We start from the raw sequence: 18424 nt of genomic DNA on the forward strand, positions 1-18424 counted from the left end.
TCATTTTGTGCTAATTTCCTTTTGTCATTTTCTCACTTTTCCTTGTCATACTAATTCAGCTGTCGAAATCTGGCCCGTTCATTTCTCAACTCAGTTTTCACCATTCCGCTTGACCCAAGGGGCCACCTAGGGAAGAACCTCGTTATGATTATAATCACGTTTTCTTCAAATGTCCAACCAGGTGTCGCCACGTCAATGTATTGATATGAAAACAGCGTCACTTTGTGTGCTCGCTAGCACCTGATCTTTCTGGAGCCACATAAAGACAGAGGAACCGAAAAATTCGATCTCTCTTTCTCTCTCTAACTAAAGAAGCTGCTTCGGTTTTGGGGAGTTTCATGGACTCAGACTGAAGCCTAGTTTAATCTGCGAAACCCATTTCAGGTTCGTTCCAGTTTTCATCTTTGCGTCTCAAAAATATGATTTTGTGAGCTAATCTTGGAGTCCTTACCCTGGATTTGATTTTCTACCCCATTTTGAAACCCTAGGATCTGATCTGAATTGGTATATAAAGTTTGTATTTTTATACCTGTGTGTGTCACCATTTTCTGGTTCTTTTCGTCATTCAAGGTTGTTGTTTTGCATTTTTTTTTCTTTGCGTCGTTAGATTTTATTTTTTCAATTTTAACGTCACCATTTTCTGGTTCTTTTCGTCCCTTCAAGGTGGTTGGTTTGCATTTTTTTTGCGTCGTTAGATTTTATTTTGGTGTTTGTTAGATTTTTTTTTTCCTTTCAATTTTAACCTCTTTTATCTGAGTGGGGGTGGCTGTAAGATAATCATATGGTTCTGTTCGGAAATTGATTTTTTTGTTTTTTTTTTTATTCGTGTTGGATATATTTATTCTTTTTGTAATTTCTCTGGCTTCTAACTCGAGATTTTGTTGCATGTTACAGGAACTGTGTTGTGTCGTTTTTCTCAGTGTTGACTCCGAGAATTGTATCTTTGATCCCTTGCAGTTTTATCCATTGTACTTAATTTATGTTACCTAGCATTTCATTGATTTTTCTGATCAATAGAGTGGATAGCGTCCTCTTTGGTTAGTGTTAGCTGGTTCTGTACACTGAGATTGTTTGGTGCTAAACTTTGTGGAAGTGTGTGTTTGTACTTTGTACTACTTTAAAATTGTATCAATGGAACACCATTTTGGTCAAGACACAGCACCTGCATCTGGGTCCTTTGATAAGACCAGGGTTTTAAATGTGAAGCCATTGAGAACTCTTGTTCCTGTGTTCCCTTCACCATCTAATCCTGCTTCATCATCGAATCCACAAGGTGGTGCTCCTTTTGTTTGTGTTTCTCCTTCTGGTCCTTTTCCTTCTGGGGTTGCTCCTTTCTATCCTTTCTTTATCTCCCCGGAATCCCAGAGGCTTTCTGAACAAAATGTGCAAACCCCGACTGCCCAACGTGTGCCTGCAGCTCCAATATCTACTGCAGTTCCAATTAATTCATTTAGGACACCAACTGGGGCTGCAAATGGGGATGTGGGCTCGTCACGAAAGAGTACCCGGAGTCGTAGGCAGGTCATAGAGGATGATGGATACAGTAATGTTGAGATTGATGAATTTGATGTAGAAGATGGAACTGGGACTGGGAGGTCAAAGCGCAAGCCACAGAAGAAGGCAAAGGCACAGCAGAGTGGTGGTTCTGTTTCTGCCGATGTTGATCCGGATGCAGTGGCTGCTGATATTCTCAAATCACTTAACCCTATGGTCTTTGATGTACTAAATCAACCAGAAGGTAGCAGGGACTCTGTTGCATATACACTCATGATATACGAAGTGATGCGGAGAAAGCTGGGACAAATTGAAGATTCAAATAGGGCAGCTAACTCTGGAGCAAAACGGCCTGATTTGAAGGCAGGTGCAATTATGATGAATAAAGGGATTCGGACCAACAGCAAGAAGCGTATTGGACTTGTTCCTGGTGTTGAGATTGGGGATATTTTCTATTTCAGATTTGAATTGTGCTTAGTGGGTTTACATGCTCCTTCTATGGCTGGAATTGATTACATCGGTTCCAAAACTAGTCAAGAGGAAGAGCCCTTAGCTGTAAGTATTGTCTCATCTGGAGGGTATGAAGATAATGTGGAGGATGGGGATGTACTGATTTACAGTGGCCAAGGTGGGGTTAACCGTGACAAGGGAGCAAGTGATCAAAAGCTTGAAAGGGGTAATCTTGCATTGGAGAAGAGTGCACATAGAGGTAATGAAGTGAGAGTAATTAGGGGTTTGAGGGATGTACAACATCCAACTGGGAAGGTATATGTCTATGATGGCCTTTACAAGATTCAAGATTCCTGGGTGGAGAAAGCAAAATCTGGTTTCAATGTTTTCAAGTATAAGTTAGTCAGGTTGCCTGGACAGCCTCAAGCATATATGATTTGGAAATCTGTTCAACAATGGACTGAGAAATCTGCTTCAAGAACAGGGATTATATTGCCTGATCTTACTTCAGGGGCAGAAAAGGTACCTGTTTGTCTTGTGAATGATGTTGATACTGAGAAGGGCCCTGCACATTTCACTTACATCAAAGATCTCAAGAATTTGAGGCCAGCTGCTCCTGTGGAATCTTCTACAGGGTGTTCTTGTGTTGGTGGATGTCAAGCTACCAATTTTGACTGTCCTTGCATTCACAAGAATGGAGGATATCTACCATATTCTGCAGCTTCATTACTTGCGGACCTAAAATCTGTGATATATGAGTGTGGTCCTTCTTGTCAGTGTCCTCCTAGTTGCCGAAATCGGGTTTCCCAAGGTGGCCTGAAATTTCGTTTGGAGGTTTATAAAACCAAGAATAAAGGTTGGGGTCTTAGATCATGGGATGCAATTCGTGCAGGAACATTCATATGTGAGTATGCAGGGGAAGTCATAAATAATGCTAGAGTAGAGGAGCTTGGTGGTGACAATGAAGATGATTACATTTTTGATTCGACTCGCATTTATCAGCAACTGGAGGTTTTTCCTGGTGATACTGAAGCTCCAAAAATCCCATCCCCCCTTTATATATCAGCAAGAGCAGAAGGGAATGTTGCTCGGTTTATGAATCACAGCTGCTCTCCCAATGTATTGTGGCGTCCAGTCATTCGTGAAAATAAGAATGAGTCAGATCTTCACATTGCATTCTATGCAATTAGACATATCCCTCCTATGATGGAGTTAACTTATGATTATGGGGTAGTGCTTCCTCTCAAAGTAGGTCAGAGGAAAAAGAAATGCTTATGTGGATCTGTAAAGTGCAGGGGTTACTTTTGTTAATTGTCTGATGAGTTTTGGACGAGCTGGCCTCTGTGATTATACTTAAGGATAAGGTTAGTCTACATGTTCTCAAATTACTTTCTTATAAACTAAATAATTCTTCTTTTTTACTTTGTTCTTCCCATTATCCCTATCATGTACTTTTCATGATTAATATTTAAGCTTTGGTGTTAGTGATTTCATAAATTATGACTTCAGGAAGTTTGCAACTCCAGTTTTTTAATTTCTAGGCCTGTTTTGTCACTGCGCTTTGTCATAGATGAACTAGAGTGTGGTTCTAATTGTAATATTGAAACTTCAGGCCAAATGTTTAGTAGATTTATGTAATTATGTGATACATACATGGTTAATTTTTGAAATCTTTTGCTGTAGCAAGGAAGACTATGCTTGTACTATGCATTTTTGTTTACTAATATTAATGATTGTTTTTTGTAGCATAGCTAGCTTTTATACATAAGTAAATTAATTACTACCTTCATTCCTATTTATAAAACTCAACTTAGATTAGAACAATTGTTTATTCTTTTATATAAGATCGAATTCACGTTGTCTCATACATTAATTATTTTTTTACTAAAATACCCCTAATTATAGTGTACCCCTAATTAAACTATGTTCACTTAATTTGATAAAATGCATTAGTTATAAACTTTTTTTACAGAACATGCACTCTAATTTATTAGGGGAAAGATGAATATTAGTTAGGAAGGAAAAATAATGTAAGACATTCACTCTAATTGGTTAGAAGATATATGAGTATTAATTAGAAGAGAGAAGTAATATAAGGATAATTTTAGAAAAAAAAAATATAAATAGGACAAATTTATTGTTATTAATTAAATTAATTATTTTTCTTAATCTTGGATTCTTGGTGCATTAGATGATTGTGTCTTTTATATATAGGAATGGAGATAATACATTGCAACTCCCTTTTGTTATCATTGAAATACCTTTCCCTCCTTATTGTTGCCATCCCTGTTACCTCTTGATAATAAAATGTTATAGAATTTTCCCCTGCAAAAACATACAGAGAAATAACTTGAAGGGCATTGTAAATTGGTAATAATATACTTTCAAAGGATTATTTCAGTAGAAAGTAGAAATTGTTTACTTTGACTTAAATTTGCTAGCAGTGCAAATCTTCAATTTGAAGTAAATTAATTATATTGGTTTTTGTTTCTCAGCTATAGCTAAGTCAGACAGCAGGATGGAACTATGTAGAAAGATGTAGCAGACAAACTTTTCCTTTTGGCAAATCCTAGACTAGTGAATTGGCACTTGAATATGATCAAGTTGTCTATTTACTAAATGTGGATAAGTTAAGGTTGTAAAAGTTAACTGTAAGACCCATTTTGTGTAGTTTGTTTCTTTCTCTAGGGATGGATTTTGAGTAGGTCTTTTAGGCCACATGGTAAGGGCGAACATCATATGTAGAATTGAATATTTAGTTGACAACATTTTCAGAAATCATCCTGATATTCTATTCTTTTGCATATGCTTTGTCTATTCCAACAAAGTGCAGCAAATCATTCTAACACACTGTTATTGGTTGAAAATTATTGAAAACTACAAAATCATTTGTAGGTTCACTAAATAAGGAGTGTGAGATTCACACAATTTTGTGATTTTCAACTAATTTTGATCGATAATAATGTTAGAAGATGCATTATTAGCATTTATCCTTTTATCGGTTTAAACTTACAAGTATAGCTCTTAGATGGTTCCAAAAATTTCCTGTGCTTTTCTGAAAAGAAATCAGAGAAAACGAATGTTAGTTTGAATTCAAAGGCGCGCGCGTGTTCGAAGTTCGAAATAGCAATCGATATGGGATCGTTTCTTCTCTCCATTTGTTCCTATATTTTAAGAAACAAATATAATTCCTTGTTCAAATTATTTCGCATGAAAAAATAACAAGTTGTTTTTGTGTAGGATATTTTTAATATATTTAAAAATTAAATTCCTTTCTTAAAACTTCTCATTTAAGCACAGTATTAGAGTATTTTAAAATTTTCAAAATGTCTTGTAATAACGCTATTAATTTTAGATTTTTTAATATATTTCATTCTGAAAGACTGAAACTTGTAAAAGTAATTAAACTTGTGCATACTTAACGCTGAGGTCCACACCAGCTTTCAATAACCTTTTCTTATAATATAAGCATGAGCTTCAAATTTACCAATAAGTGAGAGTGACTTTCGAAGTTATTTTTGGATCAGAATGTTTTTAGAAGTTATTTTTACTCGTATATTTTATTTTTCATAAATGTTTTGAATTTCAATTTGATTTAAGTTTTAATATATGATATCAAATTGAATATATTTTTATTGTTTAGATAAATTATACTTTAAGATTATTATAGTCTTAATAATTTATTCTTATAAATAATAATATGCAACTTGGAGACTATTTTTTTTCTTCATTTTCACAAGAGATGAATATTCTTTTGTTTTTTTATATGTATTTAACAAGTTACATTTTTATCTAATCAAAAATTCTTTTGCAACTCTCTCTCTTATATATATATATTATAGAGATATTTTCTTACTTTTTGTAGATTTATTTTATTAAGTAACTTATATTTTATATCAAATTTGAACGATCTAATCGTTAAATTAAAATTTTTTAATACATAAATTAAGTTTGTAATTTTAAAAAAAAATCATATGGTACTTGGTCATATAATTCAAATCAACATATAAAAGATTTTCATTATTATCTATCAATTTGAATTAATGAAATGAAATATTAAATAATTTTAATTTTTTAAAAAAATTACAGACTTGATTAATCTATAATTAATAATTTTTTATTTAACAGTTGAATTGTTAAAATTTAATGTAAAATATCAATTATTAAACAGTAAGTCTATTAAGATTTACTCTTAGAATAAATTGATCATTCCTTATATATATATATATATAATTATTGATATTTTCAAAAATTCTTAAAATTTAATTTAAAAATAAAATTATAGATTGAGAAAAGCATTTAAGAGAAGTATAAATAAAGAATAATATATATATATATATATATATATATATATATATATAACTTAAAATAATTATGTTAATTGAGAGTATGGTTTATTTTTCCTGAAAGCACTTTTAGGGTTTTTCTTAATGAAAATACTAGTTGACATTTTTCAACTCTCCTTTCTTTTAATTTATCATTTTCTTATTTTTTAAATTAAAATTTAATACTTTTTAATTTTTTTTAATTATCCTATAATTTTTTTTATTAATTATTAAAAAAAAATTTGTATCATAATATGAATATGAATTAGTCATCACAATTTTTCTTTATATATAAATTAAAATAACTATTTTGAATGAAATTTTAGAATTAAGCTTAAACATAATTTTAATCCCAACAAAATGAGTAAGTTTTGTAAAATTTTTTCTGTGTTTCTGGTCCCTCAAAAAATTTAAATTATTATTTTTAGTCCTTATTTTTATATAATTATTTTAACTATTTATTTGTTCATTAAAATGTTAAATGACTATCTTAGATGTCATCCACAACTGTTAGTGGTATCATATTAACGTGTAATACTTTTAAAAGGTTTCATAGGTCTTTAAAATAAACGTTATATATACATCTTAAAATTATCATTAGTGATAAAAAATAATGATTTTAGATTTTAGAGGTATGAAAATAAAAAAAATATTTTTATAGGAATCAAAATAAAAATTTACTCATTTTACATGAATCAAAAATATTATAAGAGTTTAAAAACCTAAAATCAATGTTTACATATTTTAAAAGGATTAAAACTAATTATTTTACTATGATCAATTCAAAACACGCTCATTTTATATGAGATAATAACATATTTAAGGCTTAAAATTACTATTTAACTATAACTTCTTAAAGAGTTTTTATTCGGTTTGAGTAATTTGAGAGATTTTTTTTCCTTAAACTTTGATCTCTTTTAATCCCCCCCCTCTCTATATATATATATGAGGGAGTTATAATAACACCGATGTAACTTTTATTAAGTATTATACCGCTCAATAATTTTATAATAAATTTGAATTTTGTAAATTCAATCGTTAGATTGAAAGTTCTTTACTCTTAGATCATATATACAAAATTTTATCTTAATCCAAGATGATTTGATACTTCATTCTTATAAAACAAAATTGATGTAATATATTTATTTCAAAATATACTAAAATATGAACACTTTAATTACTTTCAAGTTGTTGTTCAATTTTAACAAAATTTGATATACACATATGAAGTGATATGAATTTTCAATCTAACGGTTGGATTTACAAAATTCACATTTAATATAAAATTATTGAGTGGCGTAATACTTGGTAAAAATTACACCAGTGTAATTATAACCCTATATATATATATATATTAAATTTTAATATTTTAAATTTTCAATAGTTTAAAATAACATTGTATTATAATATAATTTATTTTTATCATAAATTCTCTTAATATAACTTAATATACCATATTGAATGAATATATTTTTAAGAATATATTTTAATTAGAATGTTTTAAAAGTTTTTCTTTCATGATATCATTTTTAAGGATTTTTTTTTAATATCTTATCTTATCCTTCTTGATATATTATTTTTATTTTTTAAATTAATTTTAATATTTTAAGAACAAATTATGGGTAACTAAAAATAACCATATGTTATATGTTTCTACCAAGATCATGAAGGATGATAAAATAATAGGTTAAAATAGAAAAATTGTCATCACAAAAGATAAAATACACTTATAATTATTAATTATAAAATCAATGATTAAAAATTGTGATAAAATTAAATTCATGCAAAATTTAATTTTAAATTAATTATAATATCAACTATTAATTTTTAACTAATGGTTGTTATTACTCTTTAAGTAATTCCCTAACATGAGGAGCCAAATCTTAATGGAAAAATATGAAAAAATCTATAAAAAAAATGTCTTAGAACCAAGCTTGTAAAAAAAATTTGTTGACATCCTATGACGTCCATTTTAAGCCAATTATCTTTAATTATATGTGAACATAATTAATGTTATTTTAAAATTATTTATTACATCTGAAAATAAATTTTTTTAAATTAAAATTAAATATATTTTCAATCTCTATAAAATTGATGTATTTTTGCTTTTAGTTTCCCTAAAATTTTTAGCTTAATTTTAGTCCTCATATATAGAATAGGATATTATTTTCATCCTTTTCGTTAATTTGTATCATTAACTTTAACGGACTTTACATATCTGCACGATCATTATGGCTGTTTCATTACAGTTTTTGCAATTGCCTTCAGAAATTGTTCTATGGTAAAAGTTGAAATCTAAGCCATCTATTATTTTGTTAAATTTGTTTTAATAGAGTTTCAAGAACTTGATTATTGAAACAGACTCAGTAGGAGCCGCAAGGCTCATGAATAAAGGATGTCAACAGATATGGATTTAAAAAGCATTATATATAGCCGTTAACTACTTCAATGGTTCTAAAGTTTTCTGGATGATCTTATATTTCTTCTGTCCCTGCAATAACATTTACATTCTGTCTGGTCTCTCATTGCAACTTGCACATCTTATTTTTGTGTTTTAAATCTCTTATCTTGTTGACTAAATTCCTACTGGGTTGTTTGTAGGATGGTGAATTCATCGGTAAGGAGTTTGATCAAAAATGTAATAAGCTTGGACATCAATTTACAAAAGATCAAGACACTCAAATGATTGACAAAATCCAATCAATAGTGAGGGACCTGCATTGATAAGTCATTATTCTGTTGATTTAACATCTAAACGAATTGAGAGGATGAGAGATGAAACATTGTTCTCACAATTTTTGGAATTAACTCTAGGTAAGTTAGGATTTTGGAATTGTGCTTCTCAACATGAAGCTTTACTAGTGATTTGCTATCACTTAAGGGCTCTATAATTCCTTAATTATAAGTGTAAGACCATGTTTAATAAACTTTTTCATAAACTTATCTAAGGAAAAAATAAGAAGATAAAATGATTTGAATTCTTCCTTTTTAAGTTAAAATTTCTCTCATCTAACTTCTCTAAAAATTGAAGTACATAAATTGATTTTGGTTTAGATGAGAAATTCAATTCATTTTACCTTTATTTTTTTCTTGAGTACTTACAAAGAAGTTCATCAAACATATGACCTTAAATTGTTGTAATATTGGTTTATGAAAATGTTAGTAGTGCAGGTTGTTGATGAGGATGTGGAAGGCTATGTTTGGATGTCATCATGCACAACACATTAAAATCTCCCTGGCTTATTATTCAAGGAACTTAACAGGAACCTTAGAAGTAGGGATGAAAATAGGTGGATCATGCCAGATTTTGAATATATAAGTTGGATTTTTTCTGCAAAATTAAAATCTAAGTTTGACTTATTATCTATCATATATTTTTTTTATAAGTCTGACTTGACCTATTAGCCTATTTAAATTATTAATGTTAATTAAGTCAATAAACTTAATTTAAAAAAAAATTATTTTTAAAATATAATTTACTCAATATTATTAGAATTTAAAATTTAAAAGAAATATATAAGAAAAATGAATCATTTTCTATTGAAGGGACAATTCATGCGTAACCATGTATGTTGATTTATACCAATACACAGGTTGTAAATTTATAAATCTTATAATGAAAAAAAAATAATTGTATAAAAAATATTTTAAATATTGATAATTTTTTTATATAAATTTATTTGTTTATTTATATTTTTAATAATATATATATATATATATATTAACTTTTTTTATAATATTATATAAATAAATAGACTAACTTTTAAGGTCTAATTGGTTTTTTTATAAGTCTAAACTTGATCTTTTTATATAAATAAGCTTTTTTAAAGCTTAAACCTGACTTTTTTATTAAACAGATCAAACCAAACTAGATTTTAAAAAAGCTAGGTCATACGCTCCTATTTAAGGCTTGACCTATCCTCATCCATGCTTGAAAGTAGATACGCAAAGAGAGATAATGACTCAACTATTAAAAGAGTTGGAGTGATTTGGTCTAAGTTTTTTAAATTGGATCAATAGCCACACCTCATATATTGAAGTTCTCAATGGATGGCTACACAATTGTATACTACAAGGGAACATTCTAAGAGCAGAAAGCCATTTTCCCCTTGTCGTGCTTTGGCCCCACTTATGTTTGTTCTTTGTCATGATTGGTCTAATGGGGTCAAGGTTTTTCCTTCTAAGGAAATATCTTCCTCAGGATTCCTGTTTTTTATGTTTTATACTGTAACTTTATGATAAGTCGTTCAATATAATACTGTGTCTGATATTCGTTGTGTAATAGAGCATCAAGATAAAGAACTTCATGAAAAGCATAATTAAGCTATTGCAAGCACTAGTGGAGAAATGGAGAGCAAAACTAATGTGGAGAGTGAAGATGATTCTTCATTTTCACATTTGTATTGCATACATGTAAGTTTAACCAAAGTTGTTCATCAACTCAATAAATTTTTTAGACATCATTGAAGATGAACGAGGGTATCAGACAAAAGAGAGAAGCAGCTAAAACTACATATGAGCATATCATAATTGCAGGTCTATCAGAAAAAGATATTCAAACTAGTTAGTTTTCAAGGCAAATTTGTTAAAAATGCGATGCATTGTATCTCCCCTCTTTTAATGTGTATTTTCTGTAATGGCTATTGAAGATGTTCATCCACGTATAAGAAGAAAATATCGAAATATATATAAAAGTTTAAGTCAATTGTATGGAAGCATATATTTTCAGATTAAGGAGTCTTGGAAAGATTTTATAAAAGATTTAAGAAAGGAATAACATGCTTTTATATCTCTTGTGCCTGTAGAATCTTTATCAAACCTTATAATGTTCATAATCTTATGTTATTATTACGAGCATTCCTTTCCTCAGATAAACCCTTTCCAACCTATTAAATATAATGAAAACGAGAACAAAAAAGTTACTTACTAGTCTTTCAACCTATAATACAAGTCATATGAGAAGAAATTACCTTTGCAGCTTTCATTCAAGCTCTTGACCAACGTGAAACAGCAGTCTCGTGTTTCTCAGTGTCAAAAAAATAATATAGAACTGCACTTTAGTTCAGAAAAATCCAAAGCCTTTCCACCTATAATTAAAAATGTAGTATAATAACATAAGATTATGAACACCATAATGTTTGATAAAGATTCTACAGGCATCAGAGATATAAAAGCCCATGTTATTCCTTTCTTAAATCTTTTATAAAATCTTTCGAAGACTCCTTAATCTAAAAATATGTTTCCATTCAATTGGCTTAAATTTTTATATATAGTCCAATATTTTGTTCTCCCAATAAGTGCATGTATTGAAATTGAAATTAACTATCGCTGATCTGCAAGAACTGCACAATCTGCAAGCTGCCTCCTAGTCCGGAAACTTTTGTAAACTTTTTGCAACTTCAGTGCAGCTTCATCTCTTTGACTCCGTGGCTCTAGCAATGGTGAATGGAAGTTCTTCTCGGACAAGTTATTATATGATCCTGACAAATCATCACAAGTGTCTTTGCTCTGTGTGCTTACTGCTTTACCAAATAAGTCATTTTCCAAATCTGATATAGGAGACCTGAAAGAAAGCTCGGTTTCCAACTCAACTGATCCTTCAACTTCATGTATCATCTTCCCTGCACAGTGTGATTTAGGCAGGTTTTGACTCACCAACACTGAACCTAACTGATCAGAAGGGGCGCTGAATATCTTCTGGTACCAACTTGATACATTTCATGAGCAACTTCAAATTAGTTAACAATGTAAAAAAATTAGTAACTAAAAAATTAAAATTCAATAAATTATTATAAACATTTTGTTAGCAATAGCAACCGGACTTTAAAAGAACATAATAAACATTCACACAGAAATAATGATTTTGACGAATTTAACCAATGTGGCAGAACAATTATATTTCTATTATTATTAATAAGAATTAGGTTACATCAAATATATATAAACTACAAGAATTTTGCCCCATCTTGTATTCCTAATCGAATTGGTTTGTAACCTAAACCATAAACTCTAAACCTCAACTTCTCTCTTGAAACAACTTCAAGTAACTTGAAACTATTTGATCCTGTGAAAAGTCTGTGTAGTATCCCTTTCCCACAGAAATACCTTGTTCCCTTGCAAGGCTCTCAACTTCTTGTTGTACTCTTTCACCACCAACTTTATTTGGATCCAACAAATTACATGCTACTTCAATGACACCCTCACCATGTGCAAGTGCCATGGCCTGTATAGAAGGAAGTCCATCACCTCTTCCACTGACCCGTTTTGCAATTCTCCGAACAACACTAATATCAGAAGATAATAGAGGGACATTGTAGTTATCAACCCAGTTAGTTGCTCCAATGACCACAACACCTTTGGCTGGAGTAACTTGAGAAGGACCACTATCAGGATTCAGTGGCAAAGTGTCTGATTTTAGGCCCCCAATCCACTGGTTTTCACTAGAATTTGGTTTAAAATAACCAAATATTCTTCTGATTGAATCAAGTGTCCTCCCCTCTTCATGTGCTGCTCCATATAGATAAGTGGGAACTGCACATAATTTTAATGATCATTAGCATGGAAACATATAAGTTTACAAAGATGATTCACAGTTCTATAATATCTGAACATGTAAAGTAGTAATTATAAAACTAATCACGTACAAACAAGGAAATATCCAAACAAATCGAAACTTGGGAGCTAAGAAGATTTAGCCACGAAGACATGCATGATTCTTTGCCAAGTATGAATGTGGTTCAAGAAATTTGATTTTCTTAATTGACTCAAATTCTTGATATTATAGTAATCTAGAAGATTAACTAAAATTCTTGATCTGGGCTGAACAGTTCACTAGTGAGAGACCAAATTTGTAAAATAAAATTTGAGTTTTTTTTTGCAATCTATGGTAATAGAACTAATAGGCGACTACAGCCCACCACTGATCTCATTTGGGGGTGTGGTGTACTTCTATGTTTTTTGAGCTAAGGTTTTATATGCACAAATATGATAGTGCTGGTGGATTCTCTAAATAGTCAGTTAGACACTACAGCCACTTTTCTAATATTCTTTTTGCACAAATTTTCGATAAAGTGAATTTGCTAATCTTTTGCCTAGGTTTTTTTCAGTCAAGGATTGTTTATATTAAACCTGTGTGTTCAACTCTCTTTCTTCTTCATCTCTATTGCACATTATTTCTAATGCTCTAAATTAGTAGAGAGAATAGACTATATACTAACAATGTAAATATCCAATCACAAACTATGATGTATGATAGGTTTGTTGACTTACATTAATTATCTTAAAAGTCATAACAATAATGAGTTCTGATTGGTTGACAGGTAACTGAGAGTGCATAACTATTAAACTCTTGAGTAAATATTTTTCAACTTCTAAAATCACCCTGTTAGGTATCTACATAATACCTTTCTATTTTTTTTTAAATTGCCAAGAGTGATGACAATCTTCTGATGCAGCATAAATGCATAATACAAGTTAAGCAAAATTGAAGACCCTTAAACCAACCAATCAATAGAACTAACCTTGAAGACTAGAACCCATGTCTGTGGCTAAACACCTAGCAATGGTAGCTGCTTGATCCAAGGAAGCACCAAGCAAGGGGTGAAAACATATGTGGTCCACAACACCAAGGCGAGGATGAGTTCCAGAGTGCACCTCAAAGTCAATGGTGTCAAATGCAGCCCTGACCATTGCCAACACAGCATTTGCCAAGTGGCATGGCCCTGAAGGACCCAATTGAGAGACAAGAGTGTAACCAACTCTGTTGTAGGCCACATCTTGGAACTTGTTGATTATGGGAGCCAAAGGGTAGAGCTTGGAAGCTCGTTCTATTGATTCCAATGCACTCCGGTTTCTGCTCTCTGATATGTATACCTTGCAGCAACCCACAATGGACTTCAACATGTTTCGTTACACCTATGTGGATTGTAGAGTGAGTGAGAGAACAAAAATCACTTACCTTGAAACCTGTGGCCACAATCCATTTCAGACCATAGGCAAAGTAACAAAACCTTATCTCAAATGTTGTTAATCAATATTTCTATTTTTTTAATAATAGATGAACGAAGGAACCGGTGCGTGTCGCGCATACACACAGCCTCATCTCCCAACTTTCTCCAAACCCCAATTGCGCCCTTCCTTCACTTATTGTTTCCGGGAAAACAGTGTTCAGAGCAAAACAAAAAACAATACTTCCGGATCACAATGGTATACCCGAGATCTGAAGTCTCCGAATTTGGAATATTAGGGGCCAAAAGATTCAGACTTGGAAGAAATATTTGAGTGGAGCTTGGATCTTCTCCCGCTAAAATCTTCTTCAGCCTCCGTCCAGCAATTTTGTTCACCCTTTCATAAATCTCACCTTTGAGAAAAATATTTTATATTTGAAGCCTGAAGCTCATCTAGAAAAACAAAAGCTTGTGGTGGTTTTGTTTGTCATTCACATTAACAATCTTAAACTTATCATGGAAATTATTTTTAAAATATAAAAATATATTTTATATTTTAACATTATTACATATGAAAAAGTTGAATAAGTAAACAAGAATCATTTAAATAAAAGGGTATTGGAAATTTTTGTGATAATAAATGAACGAAGAGGCGGTGCGTGTCGCGCACACACAAACACAAGCCAGACAAAAGGGCACAAAATTCCCAAATCGAAATCGCGCACGGAGCACACGCAGCTGAATCTCATCATCATCATCATCATCATCATCATCACCATCCATGGCCTCTCTTCTCTGCAACGGGGTCTTCACACACACGCGCGCTCTCCAACTCAGTGGCGACTCGCGAGTCCTCCACCCCGCAACCCTCCCACAAAAGCCGCCACCGTCACGCAGCGTAGCGGTACGCGCCGACTTGAGCTACGAGCGCAGCACCTCGGACGAAAAGATCCGCGAAATCCTGCGGAACCGCGACTACGACAACAAGTTCGGGTTCAGCGTGGACATCGAGTCGTTCTCCATCCCGAAGGGGCTCTCGAGGGAAACGATTCGTCTGATATCCTCCCTGAAGGAGGAACCCTCGTGGATGCTGGAGTTCCGCATGAAGGCCTTCGAGAAATTCCTCTCCATGAAGGAGCCTTCTTGGTCCGACAACGCCTACCCCTCCATCGACTTCCAAGACATCTGCTACTACTCCGCTCCCAAGAAGAAGCCCTCTCTGCAGACGCTCGACGAAGCCGACCCCGAGCTCCTCCGCTACTTCGACAAGCTCGGCGTCCCCCTCAGCGAGCAGAAGCGCCTCGCCAACGTGGCGGTCGACGCCGTCCTCGACAGCGTCTCCATCGCCACCACCCACCGCCAGACGCTCCAGAAGGCCGGCGTCATCTTCTGCTCAATCTCCGAGGCCATCCGGGAGTATCCGGACTTGGTCCGGACCTATCTCGGCAGAGTGGTCCCCTCCGACGACAACTACTACGCCGCCCTCAACTCCGCCGTCTTCAGCGACGGCTCCTTCTGCTACATCCCCAAAGGCACCACGTGCCCTATGCAGATCTCCACTTACTTCAGAATCAACGCCCTCGGGACGGGGCAGTTCGAGCGGACTCTCATCGTCGCCGACGATGACAGCTTTGTGGAGTATCTTGAAGGCTGCACCGCGCCGTCTTACGACCGGAACCAGCTTCACGCCGCGGTGGTGGAGCTGTACTGCGCCCGGGGGGCCCAGATTAAGTACTCGACGGTGCAGAATTGGTACGCTGGGGACGAGCAGGGGAACGGTGGGGTTTACAATTTCGTCACCAAGAGAGGGCTCTGCGCTGGGGCTTCCTCCAAGATATCGTGGACGCAGGTTGAGACGGGTTCCGCTATCACGTGGAAGTATCCGAGTGTGGTTTTGGAGGGAGATTCTAGCGTTGGGGAGTTTTATTCCGTTGCTTTGACTAATAACTATCAGCAGGCTGATACGGGGACTAAGATGATTCACAAAGGGAAGGACACTAGGAGCAGGATTATCTCCAAGGGTATATCTGTTGGCCATTCCAGAAACTGTTATAGAGGCCTTGTTCAGGTTCAGTCCAGAGCAGAGAATGCGCGTAACTCATCTCAGTGTGATTCTATGCTTATTGGTGACAAAGCTGCTGCCAATACCTATCCTTACATCCAGGTCCTTTACCTTTTTTCTTTTTGATAATTTCTTTAATGGTTTAGGTGTGTGTGTGTGTATCAGAGGGGAAGGAGTTATTCTTTGCCTTTTCAAAACCGTCGTTATGCAGTTACTCTATGAGACTTTCCATGTCCAGTTCTGTTTTGCTCATGAAATCACAATTGTTTTGCAGGTGAAAAATCCAACGGCAAGAATTGAACATGAGGCTAGTACGTCCAAAATTGGAGAAGATCAATTGTTTTATTTTCAACAAAGGGGAATAGACTATGAAAGGGCAATGGCTGCTATGATTTCTGGATTTTGCCGTGATGTCTTTAATGAGCTTCCTGACGAATTTGGTTCCGAGGTGAACCAACTCATGAGCTTGAAACTTGAGGGGTCTGTAGGTTAAACCAGCTTGTTAAGCATACTGTTATTTGGCCATTTTGTTACTGAAATGGTCAAGTTCTTAGAGCCAGAGGTAATGTATTTGGAGGGATGTGTACATGTTGTATGTAAACTGGGCTGCAATAGTGGGGTTAAACTTTACCAATTTTCAACCTTAATATATAATCACTTTCATCCTATAATTTTGCTTGTCGATTCACTCGGGATTTATGTTTGCTTATGATTTATCCATATAATTGCATGCTTTGATTCAGTTATTTCTTGAAAAATAATCTTATACTTCAAAAGCAATCAGGAAGCCAACAGAAATAACTGATTTTTTCTCTATAATTAGCTGAACCAAATGTTCTTGTTGTTCTTTCTCTTCTCTTTTTTACTTGCAGTGTCTAAGTGGTTTTTTAACATTCATTCTGTGGAATAAAAGTTTGACTAGAAGTCTTAACGAGGTTAGGTTCACCCATCTTTTTACGTTTCTGTATACTGAACATTGTTCATTGGAAGGATAAGCAGATTAGGAGGCAAGTTAGAAGCTAGAATGACATCTTTTAGAGTCAGTTCAAATGTTCAATAGCTTTTGAAAAGGTATGTGAAGTAAAAATTCAAAGATAAGAAGTGGGAACTGCACATAATTTTAACGATCATTAGCATGGAAACATATAAGTTTACAAAGATGATTGACATTTCTATAATATCAGCATGTAAAGTAGTAATTATAAAACTAATCACGTACAAACAACAAAATATCCAAACAAATTGAAATTTGGGAGCTAAGAAGATTTAGCCATACATGATTCTTAGCCAAGTATGAATGGGGTTCAAGGAATTTTTTTCTCTCCATAATATTGGAGGATATTTGATTTTCCCATGTATATTAATCTAGAAGATTAACTCAAATTATTGATCCGGGCTGAACAGTTCACTGGTGATACCAAATTTGTAGAATAAAATGAGATTTTTTTAGGCAATCCATGGTGATAGAACTGATAGGCGACTACAGCCCACCACTGATCACATTTGGGGTGTGGTGAACTTCTATGTTTTTTGAGCTAAGGTTTTATATGCACAAGTATAATAATGTTTGTGGGTTCTCTAAATAGTCAGTTAGACACTACAGCCACTCTTCTTATATTCTGTTTGCACAAATTTTAGATACAGTGAATTTGCTTCTCTTTTGCCTTGGTATTTTTTTCAGTCAATGATTGTTTACATTAAACCTCTGTGTTCATCCTTATTTCTTCTTCATCTCTATTGCACATTATCTCTAATGCTCTAAATTAGTAAAGAGAAAATACACTATATACTAACAGTGTATGCATCCAATTACAAAGTTTCATGTATGATAGGTTTGTTGACTTTTATATTAATTATCTTAAAAGTCATAATAGTAATGAGTTCTGATTGGTTGACAGAGTAACTAATAGTGTATAACCATTAAAATCTTAAGTAAATATTGTTCAACTTCTAACATCACCATGTTCGGTATCTACACAATACCTTTGTATTTTTTTAAACGCCAAGAGTGATTACAATCTTCTGATGCAGCATAATACTAGTTAAGCAAAATTGAAGACCCTTAAACCAAAAATATCAATAGAACTAACCTTGAAGGCTAGAACCCATGTCTGTTGCTAAACACCTAGCAATGGTAGCTGCTTGAT

The 18424-nt window shown here is 33.3% G+C and overlaps 3 protein-coding genes and 1 pseudogene across 3 annotated transcripts; 3 read left to right on the top strand and 1 right to left on the bottom strand.

The window, feature by feature from the left end:
- The first annotated feature begins 226 nt into the window (after positions 1 to 226).
- LOC109802112 (histone-lysine N-methyltransferase, H3 lysine-9 specific SUVH1) lies at positions 227 to 4748 on the top strand. The gene is made up of 3 exons (XM_020363325.3): positions 227 to 384; positions 895 to 3308; positions 4440 to 4748. The coding sequence occupies exon 2, from the start codon at positions 1132 to 1134 to the stop codon at positions 3253 to 3255; it is 2124 nt and encodes a 707-aa protein (XP_020218914.1). The 5' UTR covers positions 227 to 384; positions 895 to 1131; the 3' UTR covers positions 3256 to 3308; positions 4440 to 4748.
- A 5479-nt stretch (positions 4749 to 10227) lies between these two features.
- On the top strand, positions 10228 to 10919 carry LOC145956686 (uncharacterized; annotated as a pseudogene).
- A 1232-nt stretch (positions 10920 to 12151) lies between these two features.
- Positions 12152 to 14651, bottom strand: LOC109801973 (formiminotransferase cyclodeaminase-like protein). Its single transcript, XM_020363153.3, has 2 exons — positions 13790 to 14651; positions 12152 to 12800 (listed from the first exon to the last, which is right to left on the bottom strand). Exons 1-2 carry the CDS (start codon positions 14169 to 14171, stop codon positions 12286 to 12288), a joined length of 897 nt encoding a protein of 298 aa, XP_020218742.1. The 5' UTR covers positions 14172 to 14651; the 3' UTR covers positions 12152 to 12285.
- Positions 14652 to 14843: 192 nt separating this feature from the next.
- On the top strand, positions 14844 to 16948 carry ABCI8 (ATP binding cassette protein 1). Its single transcript, XM_020363152.3, has 2 exons — positions 14844 to 16379; positions 16552 to 16948. Exons 1-2 carry the CDS (start codon positions 14997 to 14999, stop codon positions 16768 to 16770), a joined length of 1602 nt encoding a protein of 533 aa, XP_020218741.2. The 5' UTR covers positions 14844 to 14996; the 3' UTR covers positions 16771 to 16948.
- The last annotated feature ends 1476 nt before the right edge of the window (positions 16949 to 18424 follow it).

The sequence above is a fragment of the Cajanus cajan genome, chromosome 4 (assembly GCF_000230855.2).
Source record: "Cajanus cajan strain Asha chromosome 4, NIPB_CcT2T_4, whole genome shotgun sequence".
Classification (NCBI taxonomy): domain Eukaryota; kingdom Viridiplantae; phylum Streptophyta; class Magnoliopsida; order Fabales; family Fabaceae; genus Cajanus; species Cajanus cajan.

Coding starts and splice junctions, on each gene's coding strand:
- ABCI8 (XM_020363152.3), top strand. CDS start 14,997: ATGGCCTCTCTTCTCTGCAACGGGGTCTTCACACACACGCGCGCTCTC. Junction 16,380..16,551: donor ATACCTATCCTTACATCCAG/GTCCTTTACCTT, acceptor ATTGTTTTGCAG/GTGAAAAATCCAACGGCAAG.
- LOC109802112 (XM_020363325.3), top strand. CDS start 1,132: ATGGAACACCATTTTGGTCAAGACACAGCACCTGCATCTGGGTCCTTT.
- LOC109801973 (XM_020363153.3), bottom strand. CDS start 14,171: ATGTTGAAGTCCATTGTGGGTTGCTGCAAGGTATACATATCAGAGAGC. Junction 12,801..13,789: donor CATGGGTTCTAGTCTTCAAG/GTTAGTTCTATT, acceptor AATTATGTGCAG/TTCCCACTTATCTATATGGA.